Source organism: Hakea prostrata, chromosome 4 (assembly GCF_041222555.1).
Source record: "Hakea prostrata isolate BN-2017 chromosome 4, UWA_Hpros_2, whole genome shotgun sequence".
Classification (NCBI taxonomy): domain Eukaryota; kingdom Viridiplantae; phylum Streptophyta; class Magnoliopsida; order Proteales; family Proteaceae; genus Hakea; species Hakea prostrata.
In genome coordinates this window covers 43,712,214-43,739,652 of record NC_142603.1, presented here as the reverse complement: position 1 = coordinate 43,739,652, position 27,439 = coordinate 43,712,214, and the positions used below count along the sequence as shown (strand labels likewise).

The 27,439-nt window shown below is 38.9% G+C and overlaps 1 protein-coding gene across 3 annotated transcripts; it reads left to right on the top strand.

Annotated features, from left to right (window-relative positions):
• Nucleotides 1-267: 267 nt before the first annotated feature.
• On the top strand, nt 268-27,439 carry LOC149019004 (uncharacterized). 3 transcript variants are annotated; one of them, XM_089153091.1, is made up of 11 exons: nt 268-534; nt 1,586-1,750; nt 1,834-1,952; nt 6,820-6,894; nt 7,653-7,746; nt 7,843-7,902; nt 20,867-20,932; nt 21,018-21,116; nt 25,579-25,623; nt 26,416-26,518; nt 26,991-27,439. In XM_089153091.1, exons 1-11 carry the CDS (start codon nt 415-417, stop codon nt 27,077-27,079), a joined length of 1,035 nt encoding a protein of 344 aa, XP_089009217.1. In that variant the 5' UTR covers nt 268-414; the 3' UTR covers nt 27,080-27,439. The 3 variants fall into 3 exon arrangements, with proteins under 3 accessions (XP_089009217.1, XP_089009218.1, XP_089009219.1); XM_089153092.1 differs by lacking the exon at nt 21,018-21,116; XM_089153093.1 differs by lacking the exon at nt 26,416-26,518 and having other exon boundaries at nt 26,991-27,051.

Sequence of the window (27,439 nt, the reverse complement as noted above, 5' to 3'; positions counted from 1 at the left end):
GGGGGCCCAAAGCATCCTTAAATTAGTGCTTGTTAACCCGAAGGGTGGCTCAGTTGACAAAGCCCAACGCTTCCACGTAGGAGGTCAGAGTTTGAATCCCTTAGGCCAGGGGCAAAGCCCACCTATATTAATTATATAAAAAGTGCATTGAGGATATAGCGATTGTGCTTAGCGATGGCCGCCCCGAGGCCGGATGAACCTCATTTCCAAAAAAAAAAGTAAATTCAAGACACGCGAGATAATTTGTGGAATCCGGAAAGCATTGAAGACAATTATGAGATCGAATTAACATACGTTGCATGCGTGCTCTGCTGTACTAGTTGCAACTTCCGCTTGAGAGCCTGAGAGGTGATATAGATCGAGAGAGAGGGAGAGAGAGAGTTGCAGAGAAAGGTTCAGGAACAGATAATCATCATGTCATTTTCATTCTTCAAGCCAAAACCTAAAACAGTACCGGAGCTTGTGAAATCGATCAAAGATAGCCTTCTCGCTCTTGACACCAAGACCGTTGCAGAAGTTAAAGCACTTGCAAAGGTTTGTTTTTTATTCTTCCTATATCTTTGTCAAGAAATCCCATTTACCGACGCATAGATTGATGGTAGTTGTTTGGATTTCCATACGGAGTTCCATCGCCAGCATTTCCCTTACATTTGATTTTTGGACTGGACGTATTTTAATGATTTATTTTGGAGTTTGATGCTCTCTTATAACGCTTAAGATTTGGATTGAATGTCTGTGTTGGGAGTTACCTAATTTGATGGTCACATTGGCGAACGAGTATAATTTGGAAGACAATTTCTGCTCACAAACTTTACATTGTGTGCAATATTTTGGGCTCGCCAGATGAGCAATGGTTACTGAGACTTCCTAGTTTATTGTTTGTGTTCTGCATGAGAATCTGAAATGCTCTTGCTGGTTGATTTGGCTATGTTATGTCTATCGTTCATTTTGACGATCCATCTGATGTTTAATCATCTTGTGTGATTAAGAGGTTTGATCCCAAGATTTTTGACAGTTTTGTGTGTAGGAGGGGGGGGGGGGGGCATAATAATGTGGGTACTACTTGCTGTACATTACCAAGGATGCCCAGTCGATTTTCTACTGGTGGCTTGTTATGGGGTCATTCCCTGTTTGGAGGAAGAAGACGATGGGGGGAAATTGTCCATGTTACAGACCTCCAGTACACAGATGGAGTCTTCATGTGTGCATGTATACATTTTCCTTTGTGGAAGTTATCCATGGCTCTCCTGCTGAAACTTGGACATCTAAGTTTTGAAAGTATGATTACCTCTCCATTGAGACCCCAAAAAGGATTTGGCTGTCCAAACTGTTCAGTTGGTTTCACTTGACCCAAGATGGTGTGATTATATAGATAGATTACTAAAATGCATGATTGTGTAGACAGATTGCTAAAATGCGTGATTATGTAGACAGATTGCTAAGATGGTGGCACACCAATCACCCATGATCCCTTCTCCCATTTATTGTAATTTTTTTAATCATGGTGAAGGTTTTGCGTCTTTTACTTTTGTTATTTTCCATTTGGACTCTTTTCATATTGACGGGTTCATTTCTACTTTGGCAGGCTTTAGAAGAAATAGAGAAGAATTTTGCAGCAATGAGACAAATCCTTTATGGAGATGGTGAAGTTGAACCAAATGATGAGAACATTTTACAGTTTGCACTTGAAATCTGCAAAGATGATGTTATTGGCCTTTTTGTTCACAAGATCCCTATTTTGGGATGGGAAGTAAGTCATGCTATTTTCTGCAGATTCATGCATATTTAATTAATCCAGTTGCTTGGAAGTGATTCCAAATACCAATGCCACAGGCAAGAAAAGATCTAGTTCACTGTTGGCCTACATTGTTGAAGCAAATGGTTGGTTCTACTTATTGTTGCGTGGACTACATTGAGAATCATCTGGAGCTGCTCGACTTCCTTATTGCTTGGTATGGTTCTATGACTTGCAACATCACAGTTTTCCCTATTTTTTGTTTTTTTAGTTGTTCTTATTTATTCTAAAACTTTATTTCATGCATCTTAGAGATCTGATATGCTGTTTTAATGTGAGGTAGCATTTGCATTCATTATGTCAGAAAGGTCAAGGGACTGCATTCATCTATTGGTTGAGTTCATGGTGATCGATTGTAGGATAATTGATTGGTCAATAAGATGTCAACTTTTGATGTGGACTATGAATTAATGAGTAAAAAAACAGAAAAAGAAGAAAAGAGGAAATCTGTTTCAGCACCAGAGAGGCGTCGTGTTATCTTGTGAGAGCCCCAAAATTAATTTCTTATGTACTTAATAGCACATTTAGAAATAAATTGGGAAACCAAATACGTCTTAAAATACAATTTCAAGGCATCTCAGGATAAGTGCACTTATTTTCATACCCATCTGCCCCTAAGCCTCTCTAACACTACCCCAAGCTGGAGTACAGATACTGATCATGCCCAGCTTGTTACAAATACAGTCAGTTACATCAGTCCCCAAAGGCTTGGTCAACATGTCTACCAACTTTTCTCCTGTACCAACATGACTAGGAGTCAGCTCTTGTTGCAACTTCTCATGAAAAAAATGGTAGTCAACTTCAAGTTTTCTCCAGTGAGATAGAAGACGAAGACACTACTTCCAATAGTGCATGTAGAGTCAATCATTAAGAAATCAGGAAAAAAGCAATAGGGATGCTATATAATCTCAGTCCAAGAGATTCCAGAAATAAAAGAGAAACAGAACATGCACAATACACAACTTTAATCCCAACCATGTAGCCGATTAACGTGTTATTGCCCAGAACAGCAACTTGCAGAAAGAAAATTGATCCAGAAAATTGATAGAAGCAGCAATACTATCAAGAGGAGAAATTAATAAACAGAGAAATAGTTCGTAGACTTTAATATACATACTTCATGGACAGATCCGAAAAAGAATCAATCCTCAATAAATCTTAAGAGGAGAGGAAGTTCTTCCAATCATTAAGTTTTGAATTTTTTGCTGACTGAGACAAAACATGTGGGGGAGGGGAGAGGGGCGAAATATTCTTCCTAGGTTTCGACCATCTTGGTCAAAATTTTGACCAAATCTCAATCATCTTGATTGTTCAACCATTTCAGTCCATCTTCCCTCTTTAAATTGCCTAGATTGATGAGATCTGCATATTTTGCAGATCTTCTCTTGGTAATGCCCTTCCAATTTTGCGAATTTCAACCTAAGCTCCAACTTTTTGGCTTCAAATCCCTATGCTCCTCTAGTCCTTTGTCAGCAGACATCCACTTTGTTGGACTGTTGCGGGTTAAACACATCTCTTTTTTTGGTCAAAAAATTAAAAACACCTTAAACTTAGGTATGTGTATTCATCCCAAAACTTTGACTTCTTGACAATTGATGCATCCTAAAATATTTGTTTCTTTTCAAATCAAAATATATTTAGCTTAGGAGCATGATCCATGAATTTACGTTGTTAAATTTTTTTTTTTTTTTTTTTTTTTTCAAAAATTAATAAAGCCTCAATGCTATTATAAATCAAAATCATTTTGCCTTCATTCAAAGTTTTGTCTTGAAGGCCCTTCTTACTATTAAAGGGTATGGCAATGCCAAAAATACCGGCCTTTGATGAAAGCGGGGCCATTGAGTTGAGATTGAACTTATTAACTTATTAAGGGAAAAGGCATTTATCCTAGATGGTTTTTGATTCAAGTAGTACACAGTGTATTTTGAAAAGAAAAAAAAATAGTTATACATGATAGATGACATTGAATCTAATACATGGGAGACACCATCACTCAATCTACGTTTTGAAGGCGTCAAACTTATTTTTCTGTAGTTAAGTGTTTATTTAGATTATTTGAAAATTATGAAAATTTGCTGTAATTATTTAAAAATAATAAAAGATACCAATTATTTTCTGTTTCATACTCAAAAGCAGTGGAATATTAGTTACAAATATGTATGTATTTATCGGTGTAGCTTATGATGATTATGTCTATGTTTTTCAATAAAGTACTTTTGTTACGGTTTACAACTCTTTGTATTTGTCGAAACGGACACACATCTCTCAATTAGTAGGATATGAATAAGTAATTTTTGTTGGTTTTTTATGACCTCTTCCATCATGTTGCTTATGCTTTAAATGGGGTGGATGGAAAACACCAAGTCAAAAACCTATCAAAACAGGGCCGAAACCACCAATCTGAATGTCTTGGAAAATTTCAATCTTGCTCCTAATCGATTAATAAACTTGTCACAAGAAGATCCAGAAAACAGAATAAAGTGCTGATGCAGATACGAAGCCTTGGACTGACCCAAACCCGACTCAAATATCAGATCAAGATGAACAAGGTCCAATTTTAGTCATGCGTCTAGTAAATTATTAGTAATTTACTTTATTTTAGTAACAACGTTTACTGGGTCAAGCTTAGAAAGAGGGATACATCCATAAGAGTTATAATTGGTTAGGAATTTTAGGAGATTATTTACTTGTTAAGGTTTGTTTCTTAGTTTACTAGGTTTCCTTTATCAGTTTGACTTCTTCTAAAATAGCTATTTCAGATTGGAGAAAATGAATTGAGGTTTCATGGTTTGAGAGCCTGTGTAGTTGTGTGTGGGTGTGGCCACTTTTCTTCAACTCCACCCCCCCCACCCCATGCATTCTTCCTGCTCCCTTCTTCTTCTTCCTGTTCTTCTACTTCCCCCTTTAAGGTGGTCTACACTAGTTGCTCCTGCTCCTTAACCTATGCCTGACAAGACGTTCAAAATCGACTTAGCAGAGATACACCAACAATTCCTTGAGAACCTCAGTGAAGTAAAAGAGCTTAGCACAGGGAATGTAGCAGGCCTTGCACTTTCAGCTTTGATACCATGTGAATTGATGAATAAAAGGACAGGAAAAGAAGAAAAGAGGAAGAAGAGAAACTTATGCCAGCACCAGAGAGGAAACAAAATCCCTCTCAAATATGATTTCTTAGCATGTCTAGATTACTGCTATGGATTTATAGCTGATCTCAAGACCATAGTTTTATACCCATTCTACCTCTTAGGCTTTATTCTACCATGGACGACGTGGTTAATGTGGTTAAAATTTTCAATATTTTCTTATATATTCATGTTTAGATTTGCAAAAATATATGATCTAGTTTAGTCTGCATAGAAACTAGGCATGTGTGAATCAAGAAGACTAGTTTGTGTTAGGTTCTAGTAAAAATATAATGTTGCCATTGTGTATATTGGCTTCAAGTTAGGCTGTACACAAAAAATCAGTCTAAAAATTGACATACAACCCACTAAAACACTCAACTGAAACATGGTACATTATTGTAATGTGTTTCACCGAGATTTAGGCGAAATCTTGATATGTTGATTTTCTTGACCTTGTCGAGACACGGAGATGAGACGAGAGTTTGAGCATTATTTGCAAATACACCTGCGAGGGGAAAGTTGGTACAAAGTATATATACTTACCCATTATCTTGCGGTCCTAAATTTTGGTTCTAATATTTGTTTGTGTTCAAACCGTTATTGATTATAGTGGTTCTTAATTCTTAGCTACACTCCTCTTCACTTTTCATGGAAGAATGAATATGTGGGAGATGCTGCCCTTGAGATAAACTAGGAATTGGCAAGAAAGAAACTCATGGCCTGTAAATGGCAAATTGCTTGCTTTTCTTTTTTTTTTCTTCCTTTTTTGGAAGAACTTACTGGGACATGGACTCCTACCTCTTATTGAACCCGCCAAAAAAAAAAATTTATTCCTACCTTACGCTGGTGATTGTGATTGTCGTTAAAAAGGTAACAAATTTAATATTTCTAGCATTTGGCTAAAGTGTAACATCTTCGTGATGCTTCAGATAAGCTATATTTGATGGGTTTTGAGAAACCATTTATTGAGCATCATATCCTTTGTCAATTTCAGCCGACTTAGAATTGGATATTGTGTCAAAACGTCAATATAGATTTTTATAAATTTTAGTAAGATTAATCGCAAAGGCAATGGCAAAGGTAGTTAATTCTTGCTAGTTTTGCTATTGTGTCCCCCCCCCCCCTTGAGATTGCCCTTCCTTATCCTTTTAGGTTGCGTTTGTTTGCAAAGGTGGGGTGGGAAAAAAATACATGTGTGCCCCATGTGTAGTGGGGTGAGGGAGAAGAGAAGGAAAGGAAAGGAAAGTGTGGAAAAGTATTAATTGTGGGTCCCACATTTTACTTTTCCATACTTTTCCACAAAGTCCCACACTTTTTGTGGGGTTTTGAAAAGGCTTGGGGTGGGAAAGTTGGGTTGCCACCTCACTAGATAAGTTTCCTTGATTCAAGGAAACTTGTCTCTCACTTTCCCACCTCAAGCAACCAAACAAAATACAGTTTTAGGATTTAAAGGAAAAGTAGAAATATTGTTCTTTTTTCAAGAATTTTCCCACCCCACCTTTATTTCAGCAAACAAACGCAGCCTTAATCTTACTAAAATTCTTCTGGTTTATTTTTTCTAAGGCAGTCCTTGTTTATGCAAGTAATTTTATTTCTTCCTTTTAATCTTCATTGGTTTATCTTTTATAACTATGAAGCAGCCTTATCCCAATTAAATGGGTTTGGTTATCATGAACTTCACAAGTGGGCAAAGATGCAAGTATTAGTGAATTTTGTCATTAGTATCATATGTCATAATCATTTCATGATGTAATCTTGTCTTTTTTGGGTAAGATTCCGTGATGTAATTATGCATTGGAATAATGTGACTTCATTATGGCTACTGTGAGCCGTTGTGTTTTCTAAGTTTTTTTATGAATCTGTTAATGACTATCATATGTTGTGTTCTTCACCTAACAGCTATGATAACAAGGAGATTGCTTTGAATTGTGGAAGCATGTTGAGGGAGTGCATCAAATTCCCAACCCTTGCAAGGTAAGATGTTAAGTTTTTTATTAGTTTATCCACATTCCCTCCCTATTACCGGCATTCTGTGGAATGGTACCTTATTCTATATCTAATCAAGATGTGCTGATAGATATTATTTGTGAAGATCTTTGTCCTCTAAAAAAGGAAATAAAAAGTACAACTTGTGGGCAGAATTTTCTAGTAAAACTAATTCCTAAAATCTGTCCAAAATAGAAGGTACTAAAAAATGAAAGTTTTGAAATTAGTAACTAATAGAAAATAGAAACTATGCTTTCTAGAAACTACCAAAACTTGTGTAGTAAGATTCCTACATTAGAAAGAGTAGCATATCTAGAAAGAAAACAAGGAATACTGGCATAACACTATTCATGTTACTGTTCTCGTGAACGGTAACAGCCCAAACTTCAACAACTACAATGGCATATGGAAAGAAACTCAACAGAGAATCTCGCCTAAACATTTTCTAGGTATGATTTTTACTGCTCTTTACCAATATAATTGCTGGATCTCTGGTGCTTCCAAGGATCGACCAAAGCTATACAAGCTATATGAAAAGCTGCAATATTAAGCGAAAAATCTCATATGATTGCTTTTTGTTATATTGTTGGGTCTTGGTTGCATCCAAGTAGTAGTATCTTCCCACAGATGAAGAAACGTGACATTGCTGTACTTCTTTTAGAGTTTCTGCTCTTCCATGCTGAATACTTATGAAGAAAGCAAGTTTTTGAATTTCACACATTTGAATTTTTGTAGTGATTTTTCAGATATATACTGGAGTCAACTAGCTTTGAATTGTTCTTCAAATATGTGGAGCTGCTTAACTTTGATGTTGCCTCTGATGCTTTTGTTACATTTAAGGTCAGGTTTTTGCTTTCTTTTTGGTGTTAAAACACTCAAAACTTAAAAACCTGATGTATCATTCTTAGTTTGTTTCCTGACAGTAATGTCTGGCAGGATTTGCTTACAAAGCATCAAACTGCAGTTTTGGAATTCCTGATTGCCCATTACGAGGAGGTTAGTTGACTTATTGTATTTCTGAATGAAGTCTGAGTTGGCACAGCTCTTGATGATCCTAATTGTAAATTGTCAATTGAAACTTTCCACCATGAACCATAGATGTCACTGTTAATTTATCAATGAGAAATTCTGATGGAAAGATATGACTATCTACCCTTTAGATATTTTTTGAGGTGTTTTTAAATTAATGGATGACCTATGAAAATTAGGTTTCATTAAAAAAAGCATGACTTTTTTTTTTCCTAGATCTTCAAGTAATAGTGTAATACTAACCTAAGCTTGTTTGGATGGTGTGGTCTAAAAATACTCGAGGCAATTTGTTGCAGTTAAAAAAATCGAGGAAACATATTGGTAACAGACAGCCTCAATTTATTTGTTCTTATCCGGAGTAAGGTGGCATAGTGTTGGTAATTCACACATCTACAGTACTGTTATGATTCAAGAAAAAAATGGGCCAGTTGTGCCAATGATTTGCATTGAGTCTATATCTTACAAGATTATAAGGATGACTTTAAAGAAAGAGTCAAAGAGATTTATTTTTTTTCATATGGAATTTATTGTTATAGAAAAAGCTTATGATAGAGTTCCTAGAGTGTTAATTTGGCAAGTATTAGAGAAAAGAAGTGTTGCAAGTAAATATGTGGACATACTTAAGGATATGTATGAAGGTTTAGTGACAAGTGTAAGAATTGTGGGGGGACAAAGTAATAAATTCCCAATTGCAGTTGGGCTACATAAATGATCAACTTTAAGCTCATGTTTATTTACACTTCTAATTGATGAATTAACCAAAGACATTCACGACAAGGTCCCTTAGTGTATGCTTTTTGCTGATGATATTATATTGATAAATGAGACTCAAGTCGGGATTAATATCAACTTAGAATCATGGAAAGCAACTATGGAACCAAGAGGCTTTAAATTAAGTAAAACAAAGACAAAATGTCTAGTTTGCTACTTTAGTCATGATCGAGTAGACGATGAGGTGGTAAAAGTTCATGGAAAGGAGATTCTTGAGAGTGATTGTTTTTAGATACCTAGGTTCAATCATAAATAAAAGAGGAGTATATAAGGATGATGTTTTCCAAAGAATTAAAATAGGGTGGATGAAGTGGAGAGGTGTGTCTGGGGTCTTCTGTGATTGACGTCTTCCATTAAAACTTAAAGCCAAATTCTATAGGACCGTCGTTTAACCAGTTATGACTTACGATGCAGAGTGTTGAGTTGTTAAAAAGAATCATATAGATAAACTCAGTGTAGCAAAAATGAGGATGCTAAGATGGATGAGTGGCAACAAGAGGAAGGATAAAATAAGGAATGATCATAGTAGAGTTGGTCCGGGAGTTGCTCCCGTAAGTGATAAGCTTCAAGAAAGTCATTTGAGGTGGAATGACCACGTTCAACGGAGACCTATAAATGCCCCTATACTTAGAAGTGATATAATCCTGATTAAAGGAACTAGAAGAGTTAAGGGCAGACCGTAGATAACCTTAAGAGAAGTGGTGAGAAATGATATGCATAGCTTAGGCCTTGTTTCTAGCATGGCCTCAAACAGAACTGATTAGAAGGCAAGAATCCATTTAGCTGACCCCATTTAGTTGGGACAAGGCTTGTTGTTGTTGTTGTTGTTCTAAGAAATAGGAAAGAATAAGATTGGAGGAAGAATAAAAAATCAGGAGCTGTTATGGGACTGCAAAAAGGACCCATGAACAGTAACCTTGAATGAAGAGAAGAAAAATAGAGACTGCAATAACACAACAAACAGAAGAAGAACAGTTGTATAGACCTGCAGGCAGCAGCCTCACAACCAATAAACTTCATTCCATTTGTTGGATTTTGTATTTAGCAGTATATAAATCTTACTAGTAAAGACCGGATTGAATCACTTTAAGACTCAATTTTTCAAAGCAGCTGACCTTCAAGTTACCTGAAAGAGAAACACTTGATAGAAAATTAATAACATATGAATTGGAATCCTAGACTCTTACTCTAATTAATTTGATTTTCTTTAATAGGAACATGACAGAGGAACACCCCATCAGAAAATTGATGGAAATAACTAGTTTCTCGTAATAGAATGAACCCAAATAGATCAAGTGTTTCATCAAAGCGCAGGTATTATTCTCTAGGATGCTTGGCTATGACACACTTTGTTATACAGGTCAATTTGAGTGCATCAGGAGAATCAAAACCAGCTTGAACAGATGTTCCCTACTATTAAATTTTATATGATTCTTTGGATGATTGACAAAAGTTTTAAATGAATGTAAAAAAATAACTGACTGTCAAGATGTGTTACAATCCCAAATTTCTGACCAACCAAGCAACTGAGGAGAAAGAAGAAGAAACTGAGAGAGAAGAAGTAAGAAGTTGATATTGCAAGCTAGAGAAGATGTGATGGAAACCCGATTCTAGGGTTAGGGTTCCTAGGATGGTTTCCCTAAAATTAAGGATTTGCCCAGGATAATCTTCTTTTCTACCAGCAAATAATTATTTAGTCTGGATGGGATGGGTAATATCGTTAAATATGGTGGGATGGACAAGGAGATAAAATTAGTATCTAAATGGGTAGGGTTTGGGCAAGAACTGGTAAACAAAAGTAAATGGGCTGATAGGGAAAAGTTGGGGTTTTAACAAATTCCCATGGGATGATTTTGAGATATCCAGAATCACCCAAGGGTTGAAGAAAATAAAGGGGATTGATTTTGGGATGGTTTTGGGTGACTAAAATTTATCAACAGCATAGGAAAGAAGAATGAGATAATTTGGATCGCTATGGGTTGGTCCTTAGAGATCTTGGAAGAGGATTCTTGGATCTTGGCAATCTTTTCAGATCTTTCTTTTCTTTCTTCTGTTTTCAGACTTGCCGCAAGTCAGAACAGGGGAGTGAAGGGTTGCAGTGAACAGAAGGGAGGGAAAGAAGGGGCAGCAGGGTAGGGGAGAGGTTGGCTAGGGAGGATCACAGGGGTAGGGGCTGCTGTGGGCTGGGGAAGCTGCTGCCAAGGGTGCGGCAGCAAGGGAGGGCGGGAGTTAGGGTTGTGCAGGCAGGGGAAGGGTTGGGGGAGAGGTGTGAAGGGTTTGGGAGGTGAGGGAAAGGGTGGGGGTCTGCTCTACTTACTTGGAGACTGCTATAAGCTCTTGAAGAAGATGATGGAGACTGGAAGAAGAGTGGTAGAGAGAAGATAGATGCTGATCTTTGAAGACCTGTATCCTTACTCAACCGTGGCCCCCTCAAAAAGGATCCACGATCCTCAACTCAGTTTAATCAGACTTAAGAAAAATTGAAAGAAAGGAAAGGCTTATTTATAGCCTACTAAAGACCTCCAACCTAAGTGGGCTTCCTTTATAGATTAGGATTCCCTTACATTTAATCTCAACCATCCAAATAAAGACTCAAAGATCTATTGGAATCTCCTTGAAAATAGATTCCACCTAAGACTCTATGACTCCAACAATAATAAAGGACCTCTTCTTGTAAATAAAGACTTGTAAGAGTCCATCTTTAAAGAAGACTCCTAAAGACTCAAGAACTCATTCTTAACTTAAACAAGACTCTCTTAAAAACTATAAAGCAAATTCAAAAATTAAGATCAGCTAGTAATTTGGGCTTGAATGGACCAAACAACCCCTTTTGGAGGGTTCGGCCAGCCCTAGGTGCGCCACTTTGGAGTAGCCATGGAGCCCACACCAGGGTCTAATCCGGGGGGTGAACTCTGGTTCACATCAAGAGGCCTGTGTTTAGGGTAGTATTTCTAATTGCAGGGCCTAGTTTTATAATAATTCAAAACATAAGCACTATCCTCTCTGCCCCCGATTTAATGATGGTAGAATTACAAGAATAAAATAAGTGAAACAGCCCTAAACTAATAAAGAAAGGGAAAATTCCAGAGACACCCCAAAATGTATAGGGAAAAGCATAGACACCCCAAGAATATTTTCAAACTGGCAGAGACACCCTGAGATGTCTCTTAAATTTGCACAATGGTACATTCTGTTAGTAAATCCATTAAGTCATGGTTAGTAAATTTCATAATTCTGAAATTACCCTTAATGTCTTGTGACTTTACAGTATTGCCCTTAACCCCTTGCCTATACTTTGCATAAACCCCATCCCATCCCGCAAGAAGGCCCTGTTGAAGAATACCAAAAAACAGGTCTTGAGGAAAATCAGATTTTATTATTATTTCTAAATTCCAGAATTTAGAAATTTCCGGGCAACCGTATTCAACATAACTGATTAGTGACAAACTTGACAGAATAAAGGAGTCTTTTCCATAGTGTTAAACTCTAATGTATCAACTTTTTAGCTGCAACCAAAAGAGTGAAAAACAGGGGAACAACAAGCTTCAAATGAGATGATATTTACTGGATCAGTAGATCAGAATCTTCATGCAAAGATTATTAGAAGTGCTTGATTTAAATATCTACTATTTGTAAGTGATGCATCCAAAATCTGCTTAGCCCTTAGATCACTAATGAATGACATGTAAAACAAAGTTAGACGTGGCCCAACCGTAGGGGTCGGGAGGCCACCTCCAAAGGCTAAGTCAGTTAAGGAACTGATCACAAAGCTCTGGCTAATTGCAGAGCTAGATTTGAATATGATAGTAAGGGAAACGATTCAGTTACCTCAGCCGTATGTATGCTACCTGATTATATAATCTCTACCTTGGATTTCTGATCGTTGGATTCGTCCGTGCCTTTTCTTGGTGACCGTCAGATCTCGCGGTTAAACTCCTTTTATGGAGTTGTGGGTGGTTTCCTTTGCTCACACGATCCTTCATTCCGCAATTGTGGCAGTTATCATATCTTGCACGATTGCCGTCTCCTGTTAGTGATGATAACCGTTTTTAGATTAGTTATCTATCCCGATTTTCATGGGATCGTGCTTGTCTTTGGAACCGCAAGGTTCCTTCCTTATCATGCTGGTGATTAGACCGGTTTGTTTAAACCCAATCATGGTCGGACCGTTCTCAACCAGAGTCAAGGGTCGAACCGAGGATGGACCTGGTTCGATAATAATCTTCCCGTTCAGTAAGTATCTTCGTCGTCGTCATCATAACAAACCACAACTTTTCTTGTCCTATCATCTAGAGTTTTACACAAGCAAAGCAACATAGGTTTCTGTAACCACAGTGAACGAAAACCCAAGAGGAACTCTCCAAAGAAGAAGATGACCTTTGACACCATGTGACAGTTTCGGGCCTAAAACAACCAACTGCTATAGTGGGAAACGAGAAGAAGAAGAAAAGTAAAATAGAAGGCACTAAGGAGGACTGGTGCTGATTGGAGATAATTGTATATTTTCTGATATTCATTTTTATATATCTGATGAAAAGATAATCTAGAATTACAAGAAATAAAATCTGATTTTCCTCAAGACCTTTTTTTTGGTACTCTTCAATAGGGTTTTCTTGTGGGATGGGATGGGGTTTTCCTAAAGTATGGGCAAGGGGTTAAGGGCAATATTGTAAAGTCACAATACATTCAGGGTAAGTTTGGAATTATGAGATTTACTAACCATGAGTTGATGGATTTACTAATGGAATGTAGCATTGTGCAAATTTAAGAGACATTTTGGGGCATCTCTGCCAATTTGATATATTCTTGGGGTGTCCGTGCTTTTCGCTATCCATTTTGGGGTGTCCCTGAAACTTTCCCAGAAAGAAGACTAGGACCAAAATGCCTGTTGCTGTTGCCTTTAACTCTCTAAGACTAGAGTCTTTGCTATTGCAGGACTTCAACAAGATGGTTAACAGTTAATTATATTGAATTGACATTTTGCTTCTATGGAATATTTTGGGTGGAACTCACCTGTCCATTGGCTCTAATTATTGTATCTCTGGCAGGATATTGCTGCCTCATTTCCATGTATGGGTTCTGTAAGCTGCAGAATCACCAAGATGGGTTTCCCGCTATAAAAAAGACATTTTATATTAGTGTTAGACTTAGACCACTAATTAAATGAGTCCACCCTCGTAGGAGCAGGCTGGGCTACATCGAGGACATGGGTTAGAGGCAAGGGACATGTGGAAGAAGCTGGTTGGATGAGAGGGGAAATGGTTATATAGGGAAGAAGGAATTCTGACTAAGAGGGAAACAGGAGAAGAGAGGTGACTGTTTCAGTGTTAGAGAGGAATTGGGCCATTAGATTGCTGTTGGAGTTGGGAGAGCTTGGTACCTCAGTTAGCTGTAGTTGTGACTTGTGAATGCTGTAGTTGTTGTTTTTAGTTTCCAGCATTTTAGTTTATTTTCCATAAAGGTCCTGTAGCAGCATTGTGGGAATTCTGCCAATTCAATCAATATCTACAGTTTCATTTGTATTTTTGTTGCTTGAAATCTGGACTTCTATTGAGTGGCATCAGAGCCAGTTAACATCCTTGGGGCATGGTCAGATAAAAAATGGGGAGTAGAGTTGAAGAATTGGCTAGAACTGTAAGGGGCATGACAGAACGAATGTCCAATTGGGACTTGAAGATGGGTTCTCTGCTTCAGAGTGTAGAGAGGAATAGACCGAGGTTTGAAGCCTTGGATTAATTGTTGGGGAAGGTTAGGATGTTCATGAACACATAAAGTCGCAGGAAGGCAGTTGAAACCAAGCGACTAAAGTTGCTAACACCGTATAATGAGGGGCCACGATTGGTGGAAACTAGAATCTTAGGCTTCCTCTATTTATAGTATTTAAGTGCCAAGCATACAACTTGAGAGACAAGAAACGTGTCCTCTAAAAAGGAAATAAAGAGTACAACTCATGGACAGAATTTCCTACTTTTCTAACTCCTAAAATCTGTCCAAAAAAGAAACTACAGAAAAAGGAAAGTCCTGAAATTAGTTACTAACAGAAAATAGGAACTATGCTTTCTAGAAACTCACAAAACTTGTGTAGCAAGATTCCTACACTAGAAATAGAAAGTAAAGTAGCATATCTACAAAAAGAAACAAGCATCAAGGCATGCTTGCGCAAGCAGCCTTGGTGCTCCTACGTATGCTTCAACAGATTTGAAGTCAGGGTATCATCAAATCTAAGTGATAGATGAAGACATAGAGAAGACTGCTTTTTGGGCACATTTGGCCACAATGAGTTCCTTGTCGTGCCATTTGGCCTCCTCTCTAATGCCCTAGCCACCTCATAAGCATTGATTTGTGACATTTTCAGACAGCAGCTATGTTGATGTGTATGGTGTTTTTCAATGATATCCTAGTCTACGGTCCAAGCTTTGAAGAGCACAAACAGCATTGCACCACCTCCTAGTCAACAAGAAGAATTGCATGTTTTTTTTTTTTTTGGGTGAATAATATATTAAATAACTGAAAGAGAACAAGAGAACATATACAAGAGGGGAAAAGAGGGGGGGGGGGAGAGAACAGTCAATATGAAGACTGAAAAGGGGGAGAGAGGCTCAAAGAACTAACAATCAGCCTATTTCTTGGAGAATCAGCAATAGGGGGTGGGGAAGAGAGCGAAGTCTCGTCGAAACATCAAAATAGATGGCATTCCAAATCAAATCACGGGATCGGGATTTGGAAGTCCATCTTCTCAAATTACATTCCCTCCAAAGATGGTGGATAGTGGCTGCAAAGACAAGCTTACCCACATGGTCACAGATAGTGGCACCTGCAAAGTTTCTCAAGATCCATTTCCATTCTCGTTCAAAGCCAAAAGGGCGTCGTGATCTAGGCCAAATAGTGGCAAGGGCTAGGATCCAAACAGAGCGGGATAGCGGGCAACCAAAGAATAGATGGTCCAGGTCCTTTGAACAGTTCCAGCAAATGACATAGTTGGGGCTAACAGGAATGTGGTGGCTAATGAGAAAAGCTTGGGTAGGAAGAGCAAGGTTAAGGGCTCTCCAAAGGGTGAGGGAGTGGCGAGGGATGTGGCCTTTAAACCAAACAAGCTTACACCATGGGAGCGGGGGGGGGGGAGGGGGTTCTCAGGAGGTTCCAGGCTAAGGCAATGGTGAATGGGTTAGAGGGGGATTGAAGCCAGGTGATACGGTCCTCAGAGAGGGAGAAGAGGGGGGGAGGGAGGTCCAAACCTGTGTGAGACAAGGGTGAGGGATGGTAGTCCAAGACCCAGAGGAAATGAAGGTGGAGAGGGGGGTGGATTTAGGGATACGAGAGTCATACACAATTCTGGGACCAAGAAGAGTGAACAAGGTACCCATCGGATGCCAAGGATCAAGCCAGAAAGAGGTTGAGAGACCAGTAGAAATCTGGATAGAAATTGCAGAGATAGTGCGATTTTGGAGAAGCAACAGCTTCCTCCAGATCCAGGAGGGGTTGGCAGGGAGGGAGACAGTCCAAAGGGAGTCATTCTTAAGAAGGTATGAATAGACCCAAGAGACCCAAATGGAATCATGTTTAAAGGCAATTTTCCATATGAGTTTCATAAGGCACGCCATATTCATGTCTGAAATACGACGGATACCCAGACCTCCTTCAGAATAGGGTATGCAAATAGCTTTCCAAGGTATGGGATGGAGGAAGCGGGAGATCTCTTGGCCTTTCCAAAGGAAAGCACAGAAGATAGATTCCAGAGAGCGGATAGTGGATTTGGGAAAGGAAAAGATACCACACCAATAAAGATAGGAGGATTGAAGGACAGAGCGGATGAGCACCACTCTCCCAGCAAAAAAAAGAAGCTTAGTCTTCCGGAGTTGGAGCTTTTTCCGAATATGGTCAAGCATGGGGGAGCAATGATGGCGAGTTAGCCTACCAGGGATGAGGGGGAGGCCAAGATAGGTGACAGGGAAGGAGCCAAGAGAAAACCCCGTAAGAAGGAGGAGGGAGGCACGGGTAGAGTCCGGGATACCAGAGAGAAAGATAGTAGACTTCTTGAAATTGACTCTGAGACCGGAGAGAGATTCAAAGAGAGAGAGAGAGAGAGTGGATAGGATAGATGAGATAGAGGAATGGTCAGCCTTAGAGAAAATCATGAGATCATCCGCGAAGGCCAAGTGGGTGAGTTTCAAGGATCGACACTTAGGAATCGGAGAGATGAGCATTTGATCAGTTTTGGATTGAAGGAGGCGGGAAAGAACCTCAAGGCCTAAGGTGAAAAGATAAGGAGAGAGGGGACATCCTTGACGGATCCCGACTCGAGAAGCAAAGAACCCCGCAGGGGAGCCATTAGTGATTACAGAGAAATGGGGGGTGGAGATGTAGGTCTCAATCCAATGGATGAAGGGAGGGGGGAAACCCATAGCCGATAGAACTTCACTAATAAAGTCCCAACGAATAGAGTCAAAAGCTTTGTGGAGATCAACTTTCATGAGGGCAGCAGGAGAATGGGTAGATCTGTCAAAACCTTGAATAATCTCAGCACAGAGGAGGATATTGTCAGAAATGCTGCGGCCAACAATGAAAGCGGGTTGGTTAGGACTCACAAGAGAGGGAATGACAGACTTTAATTGATTGGCCAAGACCTTGGCGATGAATTTATAGAGGAGGTTACAGAGAGAAATTGGACGGAAGTCCGAAAGGGAGGAGCCACCCAGCTTTTTAGGGATGAGATAGAGAAACGTATTATTGATAGATGAGAGCTGGGAAGGATTAAGGAAAAAGCTACGGATAGCATGAATGAGATCAACTTCAATGAAGTCCCAGGTAGCTAGAAAAAATCCCATACTGAAGCCATCCGGGCCAGGGGCTCTATTAGCTTTATGGGAATGGATGGCAGCACGGATTTCCTCGGGGGAGGGGATAGACCAAAGGGAAGACGAGAGGGATGGGTTGATGAATTTGTTAAGGATGGAGGGGTTAAGGGGAGGGCAATGAGGGATAGAGGAGGGGGAAAGGAGATTCGAAAAGAAAGAGACAACTTCCTCTTTGATACTAGGAGGGTCATAGATCCAGACACCCCCACGAGAGAGAAGCCAAGGAAGGTTATTGAAATTGTGGCGAGCTTTGAGAGAGCGGTGAAAGTAAGCTGTATTAGCATCTCCCAGCTCAAGCCACTTGATTCGAGATTTTTGGCGGAGAAAGCTTTCCTCAAGAGAAGAGAGCGAAGAGAGGAGCAAGGAAAGAGATTTCTCTTCCTCAGCCAAACAAAGGCTAAAGGGATTAGCTTGGAGGAGAGATTTCTCTTCCTCAGACAAGCTCCCTCTTCTGAAAAGAATTGCATGTTTGGTGTGCATGAGTTAGAAATACCTGGGACATATTATGTCTAGCACAAGTGTCACATCGGACTCAAAGAAAATACAATGCATGGTTGGTTGGCCAACACCGGAAACCCTCATGAGTGGAGGGATTTTGGGGTTTGACATGCTACTACCAACGGTTTGTATGAGGATATGGAAAGATGGAAGTACTATTCACACAGTTGTTGATGGACTCTTTCCGATTGCATAAAAAAATCTAGGTAGCCTTTTGATGCTCTCAAGACCACAATGACCACGGTCCTCCGGGTTTTACTGATTTTACCAAGAATTCATGGTGGACATGGATGCATGATGGACAGCTTTGGGCAGTGTTGATGCCAGGAGTATGCCATACTGCTTCCTGGAGTCAAGCACTCAGTGCAAGGGCAAGGTCCAAGTCAGTTTATGAAAGAGAGATCAATGCATTGTCTTAGCATCACGGAGGTGGCGACACTATTTAAAACGCGACACTTCCAGGTTCAAAAGATTTTAAAAAAAAATTTCAATTTTCTACTTGAGCAGAAAATAATAGGGACCGACCAACAGAAATGGATAATGAGACTTCTAGGGTTCAACTTCAAAATCATATACAAGCTTGGGGGAGAAAAAAAAGTAGGCGGCGCCCTATCCTGACAAGCAGAGAGTGAACTCAACATCTGCTCAGATCTATGTTACGAGAGGGTTGCTACCCATTCTAGAATGAGTGTGGAAAGATATCAGCGTGGACTTTATAAAGAGACTACCCAAGGCGAAAGGAGGGGACTCTGTGATGGTGATAGTCGACATTGACAAATTGACAAAATGCGCCCACTTCATGGCTTTAACTCATCCATACTCAAGAAAGATGTAGCACTAGTATTCAGCAAAGAATACGTACGACTACATGGAATCCCATGGTCCATTATAGGTCCATTATATCATATAGGTTCAAGTCTTTCTCAGTCACTTCTGGATTGAATTTTTCTGCATCTCAAGTACCAAACTGAAGTTCAGCAGTTGCTTACCATCCACAAACAGATGGCCAGACTGAAGTGAATCACACTCTGCAGACTTATGTATGTTTTTTCTGCACTAGGAAGCCAAAGCACTGGTGCAAATGTCTGCCAGGGGCTACTGGTGCACCACCACATTCCACGGCACAATGAAGGTGACACCTTTCAAAGCAGTCTAGCAAAGAGAGCCACCGGTGCTGCACCAGTGGGAGAATGAGTGCTTGAAAGTGGATGCCTACTTATGAGGGAAGAACCACATTCTAGAAGATTGAAGCCAACTTACTGAAAGCTTAAGATCACATGAAGCACTATGCTGATTGACACTGAAGGGAAGTGCTGTACGAGGTTGGAGATCAGGTCTTCCTATGCATTCAGCCATATCGGTTCAAGATTTGTCAGAGTGACCAAGTGAGAACTGAGTCCCAAGTTTTATGGTCCCTACCCGATTGTGGAAAGGGTTGGTCAGGTTGCATACGCCACTGCCACCAGCCGACTCTAAAATTCATCCAGTGTCTCATGTCTTCCAACTGAAAAAATTGGTTGCCCAACCACACCACCACAGCCGCTGCCCCCTTGTTTAGTAGAAAACTGGGAGTTACAGCTCATCCGGAAGAGTTGATTGCCACTATTCAGCAAGAGGAAACCTTGAAGTCAATGAAGTGGAAGTACTTGCCATCTTCTGAAAACACCCAGGAAGATTACTTTGAGATAAAAAAAAACTCTACCCAGAATTTCATCTTGAGGACCATGTGTGACTCCAGGGGTAAGTATTATTAGACCACTAATTAAGCGAATTTACACTTGTAGGAGCAGGATGCTCTACATAAAGAACATAGGTTAGAGGCAAGGGACACATGGAAGAAGCTGGTCGGTGACAGGAAACAGTTATGTAGGGAAGAGGGAATTCTGATTAAGGGGAGAACAGGAGAAGCAAGGTGACAATTTTGGTTTTAGAGAGGAATTGGGTCATCAGATTGCTGTAGGAGTTGGGAGGGGTTGGTAGCTAAGTTAGCTGTAGTTGTGAGTACTGTAGTTGTTATTTTCAATTTCCAGCATTTCAGTTCACTTTCAATTGAAGTCCTATAATAGCATTTTAGTGGGAACTCTGCTAATTCAATTAATATCCACAGTTCATTAGTATTTTTATTGCTTGAGATCCGGGTTCCTATTAATTAGTACATTGTAATAGAGTATATTGACCTTAGGCTTGTATCTGTTTTGAACTGATTTTGCTTAAGTTCCTGCCAGCATTTTAGAAAAATGTTGAAAATTTAAAAACTTTGCTACAGATTTCAGAAAGCACATTGATATATTCAAATCTTCGAAATCTGGCAAGACATTATCATTTTCTTTTTATTATTGCCTTAATTTAAATTATTTTCACTTGGTTTTATTTATTTTCCCAAAATTTAAGGAGTCAAGAAACTTTATATCCTTGGAGAGGCTTCTTTCTTGGTTTTGCTATATATCGTGAATATCTTTCAGGACTTTAGGATCCAAACTATTAATTTGTTTAACTCTTGAGTCTCTGACTAAGTAGGTATATATATATATATATATATATGTATACCCATATGTTGGTTTTGTTCATTTTTAATGTGCAACACCCTCTTCCCAACAAAAGAAATAAATAAATAATTAAAAGAGGAAAACCTTGCTTCACTTCAATCTGTTAACCACTTACAACAAGTTTTGCTTGGACCATTTAGTTCTATAGTAGTAACTGTGCCATCAGCTGACAAGTATTGCTAATGACTTCTTTACGTGCATTACAATTTTTTTTTTGTTTATTTTTCCTTAATCTCATCTGATTAGAGAACATTGTTTCAGTTCTTTGGGCTCTATGAAAAGCTCCTTACGTCAGCAAACTATGTAACAAGAAGGCAATCATTGAAGGTTTGTTGTAGCTATTATTTTATGTTCTTTTGTTGTATTTGTTTAGTTCTATAGTGTTAACCATAATGTAATGGTTGATATCTAGCTTCTTTCGGAGTTTCTTTTGGAGTCCTCAAATTCCCATATAATGAAGCGCTATATTGTAGAAGTTCAGTACTTGAAAGTCATGATGACATTGCTTAAGGTATTGAAAATATGTCTTCCCTTACATCTCAGATTATCTCCAGCATTGTTTATGTGTTGTTACATGAGAGCACCTAATGTTTTGGTAGAATTTTATAAGCGTATGGTTAGTAAAGCTGGCATTCAGTCTTAAATCCCTTAATGAGTTCCCTCAAAATAAAGGATCCAAGAGAAAAAATGTAACAAAATGCTTGGATGTCATATTTAAATTCATTTCAGAGGCTTGGGTGGGTGGGACCTGGGATAGCAGCATTGTAGTATTGTACAGAAGCATATTCAGTCCTCTGATTGCCTGAACAAAAATCTCAGTTGTTAGCTGCTGATGCCATGGCGTTGTGTTCACCAGCAACATTCCCAACCCTGTTAAGACGTTGTCTACCCTAACCTGCTACTGAAACATGAAGGGTCCTCAGCAGTTATTCAAGACTAATGGGAGGGTCCCCTAGGGATTTGAATACTGTTGGTGGAAGGTAAACAGAATAAACTCTAGGGACAGACTCCATTTAAAAGAGATTTAATCTCAGCCTAGTTATAGCCCAAAACAGGGCTACTAACGACTTCTGGTTGGTGGTTCAGTACTGTTATTTAAAATTCTGTATGAAAAGAGAATAAAATCAATGACCAACCCTTCCAAATCTATGGTAAATCAAACTCAGCAATCACCAATAACAGTAGATGAATTTGTACTTGGGAGAAGAAGACAAGAGGAGAAAATATAACCTTTGATCGCACCAATAGGTGTCGATCAAAATCTCTCCCTTCTCCCTCACTCTAAATTATAGAAAAAAATTCGGGGGAAACTCAAGTTTCGACAAGGTGGGAAACTAGGAAATTTCGAGGAAACTTAGGGTTTTTTTGTGCAAGTTTCGACATGAAGTTTCGACAGGTTTTAGGGAGTATTTTCGGGTGGTATTCTTTTAAGCTAATTAGAGTATAAAGAACACATTGGCTGTATTCTGCTAAAAAAATCAATGTAGATATATCATTTAATGCACATAACATCAATGTAGAGTTACTCAAGAAGTACACTATAAACTTAACTACTTAAGTACATAACATTCAATATATAATTTCTAACTTCAAAACATCAAATACAAAATAACTGACAATAAAAGGAAAGTACAACTCAGTGCCAAGAGGAGTGCCTCAGTGGATCCATCCTGTAGATCTAGTAGTACTATGCCTGTAACATCCTCTCCTCCAACCAACGAACGTAGACATCCCATGACATTTTATGCCTATGGTTGTCAAAGTGATCGACAACTGTAACTTATAAGTCTGGTCATCAACATGCCCAAGATTACCAGTCTGAGGGAATATGCAATTTGGATAGGGAAGTCCTAATGGAGGGGGTATTTGGGGAAATATGAAAGAAACAAAAAAATTGAAAATATGGGAAAGCTATGAAACTTGCAGGAAAGTCTCAGGTTTCCACAATATTTCCCAAGTTTCCACCAAAATTCCCAGGTTTTCACGAAATTTCCCAAATTTTCACGAAATTTTCCATGTTTCCCATGGCATTTGGGAATGGGGAATTTTTTTCTTCTCATGAACCAGCTGGTCTAGCTAGGTTGAACCAGGTTTCGACAAGTTTTGACGAGATTTTGACAGTTTCGATCGAAACTTGAGATTTTTTTCGGTCCCCTAGTTTTTCGTTTCGAGGTTCCTAAAATGGAAAATTTCGGTGGAAATTTCGCAAGTTTTGACGGAATTTTGTTTTATGCTCTAAATGGAGCATGCAAAAAATTGATGTTGACCAATAAACCATCCAAGCTCCATAGAGTCCATTACCATTTAAAACCTAAATTATCACACTTACACAGCAGATATGTAACTAAAAAGAAAAGGACACTTAAAAGGAAGGCCCTCTATGATAGGCAAAGAATAAAAAAAACAATATAATAATAAAAAAGAGAAGCTAGCACATGATGTGGGCTCATAACAGGCCCATAAGGAGATGTAAAGGCATATTGCCAGCAAGGTTTAAAAGGCCCCCTTGTTTTAACATCTTTGTCAGCTAAGATTCCTTTGTCCTTTCTTCTTTCTTCAGGTCTAAGTATTAAACTCTTCTGCATCGGCTGTCCCTAGTTGAAAGCATTCTTCCTTTTGGAATGTAAACGTGACATTTACTACTATGTATCTGGGTTGAGTTGCTTCAATCATCTGCTTTGATCCAAGTGCAATAAGTCCCCTGCTGTCCCTTCCATTGAACATGAAAAGTATGATAGCTGCTGCCGTTCTCTACCATAGCATCATAGGCATGTTTTCAATCGTATCCTTGAGTCGATGTACTAAACTGGGAAAACAAAGAGAAGTCTTTGTATTGCCACCATCTAAATGATGATCAACATAGTCAAAATGTTTCGTGTTGAAGACATTACAAATGGTCATATGACTGATATCCGGTGGTGGTTCAAGAACATAAACATTAAGGCCCATCTTCTTCAGTACTTATGGAAGGAACCATCTTCTGTAAATGCAACTTCTTGTTTGTGCCAGGAACAAGCTCTTTTCTTTGCAGCATCTTCATATCTCTGGTTTTGAACTTGGGATAACTACAATGACACTTGGCAGTAGCTTTACATATGTCAGCGGCAGCAATATGTGATATAAACTTGTCCACATTTCACTACTGACCACTGCATGAGAAGGAAGGGGGAAGGGGACCAAGTCAATCAGTATCTCGGTTTGAACTCCCAAGTATGATTCAAATGGAGTATGGTCCGTAGTGCAGTGAACCAATCTGTTATAATGAAAGTTTGCTGCATTGAGTATAAACGGCCAATTCTTCTCATAGATCCTCACTAGGCAGCCCAAGAGATTACCCAAACCTCAACTGACGACTTCTGTCTGTGGAAGGAAGGCTGTAAAGGTTTGTATCTTTGTATTCATCTTCAACCAAAATGTCTTCCAGAAATGGGTCATAAACTTTACATCTGGATTCAAAATAATCAAATTTGGCAGCTCATGTAGACGTATCACCCCTCTATAAAAATAGGGCTGTTACGTGACTTACATCAAAAGTTTCTAAAGTGGAATGAAGCGTGCCATCTTGGAAGACCTATCAACTAACATGAATATACTCTCCTTTTTCCCGAACATTGGGTAGGCCAAGCATGAAATACATATTTGTGTGAGTCTATGGTGAGTGAGGGATGGACAACCGGAAATATAACTTCATTACTTGACACTCATGATACTACTCGATTAAAATAAACAGGAGAAATTAAATTGTGAATAGGTGTATTGCAGTATATTTTCATTAAAGAATGTTGTTACAATGAGTGGCTTTATAGCCTTGTGCAAGCAATAAGAATGGCAATTAAGGAAAACAAAGATTCTATACTAATTACTAGGAAAGAATTGATTAGGGAGTTGTACAAGGAAAACTACACTAGGAAAGAATTCAAGATGTAGGAAGACAACTAAGAAAAGAGCCATTGCTAAGATCATGCAATACCCCCCCCCCTCTTAAAATTGGAGGGGTTGGAAAAAAATTTCACCAATCCAACTTGCCAACAATGTCATGGAATTGGGGTTGACCCAAAGCCTTGGTGAAAATATCAGCTAGTTGACGAGATGTGTGCACATAAGAGGTGCGAATGAGACCACATTAAATCTGCTCACTAACAAAATAACAATCAAGCTCAGTGTGTTTAGTACGTTCGTGAAAGACCGAATTGGCAGCAATGTGTGAAGCAGCTTGGCATTGTTAACTTCATATGTCATCTTCACAAAATCATCCTCATTGACTGGCTATTCTTCTATGTCGTCCTCGTAGGGGAAGCCTATTATTAATCCTTGTCTTCATTAGGGCAGAAACCATTGCTTCTTTACTCTCGGCCTTTTGGGGACAAAATTTCTCAGTGTTCAGATTTGTTGAGTGATAAAACTTTGTTTTGCTGCACTTTTAATGCAACTAGACTTTGGGTTAACTGTTTCATTATTTTATGTTCTTTAAATTACCATTTCAATTCTATAATTTTTCCTGCCACTTGGTAAGTTTATGATTTTGAAAATGGCTTGAAACTATTATATATTAGGAGCTGGGGTTAAAAAATTCTATTTTTTGTCACTGGGAAGTTGCTTAAAATTCTGAATAGTTAGGTTGAACAGATGGTTTCATGTCTTTGGTTTTGGCCTAATGCATTGAAATTATGTAGTCCTGCAGCTGGTCTACTTAACTCAATCCTGTGAAGTTTTATTTATATATTCATTTATTCATTTTTGGTTGCTTATTTTGTGTCTGGTAGACTCCAACTAGGTCTTTTCTGGATGATTGCTTTCCATAGAGCAAGGCCTTTCTGTTTTCTCTAGCTAGTGAGCCCCTGGAGTTTTCAACCTGCATCAACTTAGTGTGGAAGTTTTTGAGTATTTGTCCAATTTCTTTTGGAAAAGTGAAACAGGAATTACTTATTACTGTTACATTTTCTTTCTGCTCTGACAAGAAGTTACCTATGCAGGATTCGAGCAAAAATATACAGATATCTGCCTTCCACATTTTCAAGGTGTTGTGCTTTCTTTGTTCTAATACCACTAGTTTCTTTGTTTGATCTGAATTCCCTTTTTGCTTTTCTGGAATTCTAAGAGATGTATGGAGTATGGACACTGCAAAGTCAGTCTTCAATTTCTTTAAAGGTGTATATACTTTGATTTGCCGCACTTAGAAGTTCCCAAGGACCAAAACATAGAGCTGGAAGGAGTGTACAGAAGTCTGGTCTTGTAAATTTATGCTAATGGAACTTTTAAGTGTGATTCTCGGGTGCTATATCCCAGCATTATTTTTTTTCTTTTGTAGTATAGGCCATTTTGTCAACTAATCACAACCCTGACCAGCCCAGACAAAAGCAGGTACCCTGGACCAAGCTATGATTCTGGATGTTTTAAGTCATGTTTTAAGTCGCCTTTTCTTGGTTTTGACTGGGAACTCAGCTAGATGAAGGTGCAGATTCACATTTCAATTGGGAACCAAAGATTAAAAAGACTGAATGCATTCCACATGGTGCAGTAATATTACCTGTGAGGCTGTGACAGGCCCAGTACATCAATTTAACCCTTGAAATTTGAAATCCTGGGTGGTCAAATGCCTCTAAACTCTGAAGGCAGATCACAACTGTCATTGTTTCATTGATGACAATGCCCTTTGAATTTATTCCATTTAGGGTTGGCTGTCATGACTCATGAGACGAGCTAGAGATAGAGATGCCCATTATTTGTTCAATGTTGGACCAGCTTCGCAGTTATGTTCTCTCTCTCTTTCTATTGTCCTCGCTGATTCTTTTTATCCGGTTGTTTTATAGGTATTTGTTGCTAATCCCAAGAAGCCTCGAGAAATTATCATCATCCTTGCCAAAAACCATGAAAGATTACTGGAACTGCTTCACAATCTTTCTGTTGGCAAAGGTATAAGTAAATTCTAGATTCTTGAATCAGTGAAGCTATTTCTAGATTGTTGGAATTAAGGGTTGCCTTCGGGTAAGACTTTCGAGAAATTTAAGGAAGGCATAAGATAATTTGAAGCAAGGTTGGATCCACTGCTTTCTGTACCCAGTTATTTTACTCTCGGCCAGCTTTGTCTTATTTTAAGGTCACAAATCATTTTATTTAGGCATTTGTTTGGACATTTAGAGACCAAATACCTTGGACAGACCAGGAAGCATTGATGGATGCATAAGTAGGACCATCCTTCTTTTGGTCCTACTAGCCTGCTTTTGTCTTGACATGTATAGTTCCTTGTCAATAGTGTACCTGCTGCAGTCTATGCAAGACTTTATTATAGATTTCTCTGATGGTTTATTCCAAGCTTCCAAATGCTTTGCTTGGGTCATTCTTCAATAGTTGAATACCTTATTTCTTTCTTCCACATGCCTTGTAGGTGTAGATGACGAGCAATTTGAAGAGGAAAAGGATTTGGTCATCAAAGAAATTGAAAGAATATCTCATCTGTCTGCTGTTGCCTATTAAATTATCATGTTCCTGCGCATAGTGTGCCTCTTTCTACATCTCAAATCTTATCTCCTAGGTATTGATGTTGATGGTGTCTTTTGACATGACTGTGTTTGGCAAACCCATGCATTTGAAGGCTGTGAAAGAATTGTCTGGGTTAACTTGTGGCAGGGGAGTTGCGGAAACTGCAAATGCTATTGGGACATTGATGGGGAGGGACAAAATCTTTTGCTTGTGTTTTGGGACTAAAAGGCAGGTTGTATTTGTTGATTTTTATCTTGTTTATGCAGTTAGTTTATTGGTCATTGTTAGTGGTGGATTGGTGGTTGTCTGTGAAACTATGGGGGGACGCTACATTGATTAATTAGTTGGGTAAAA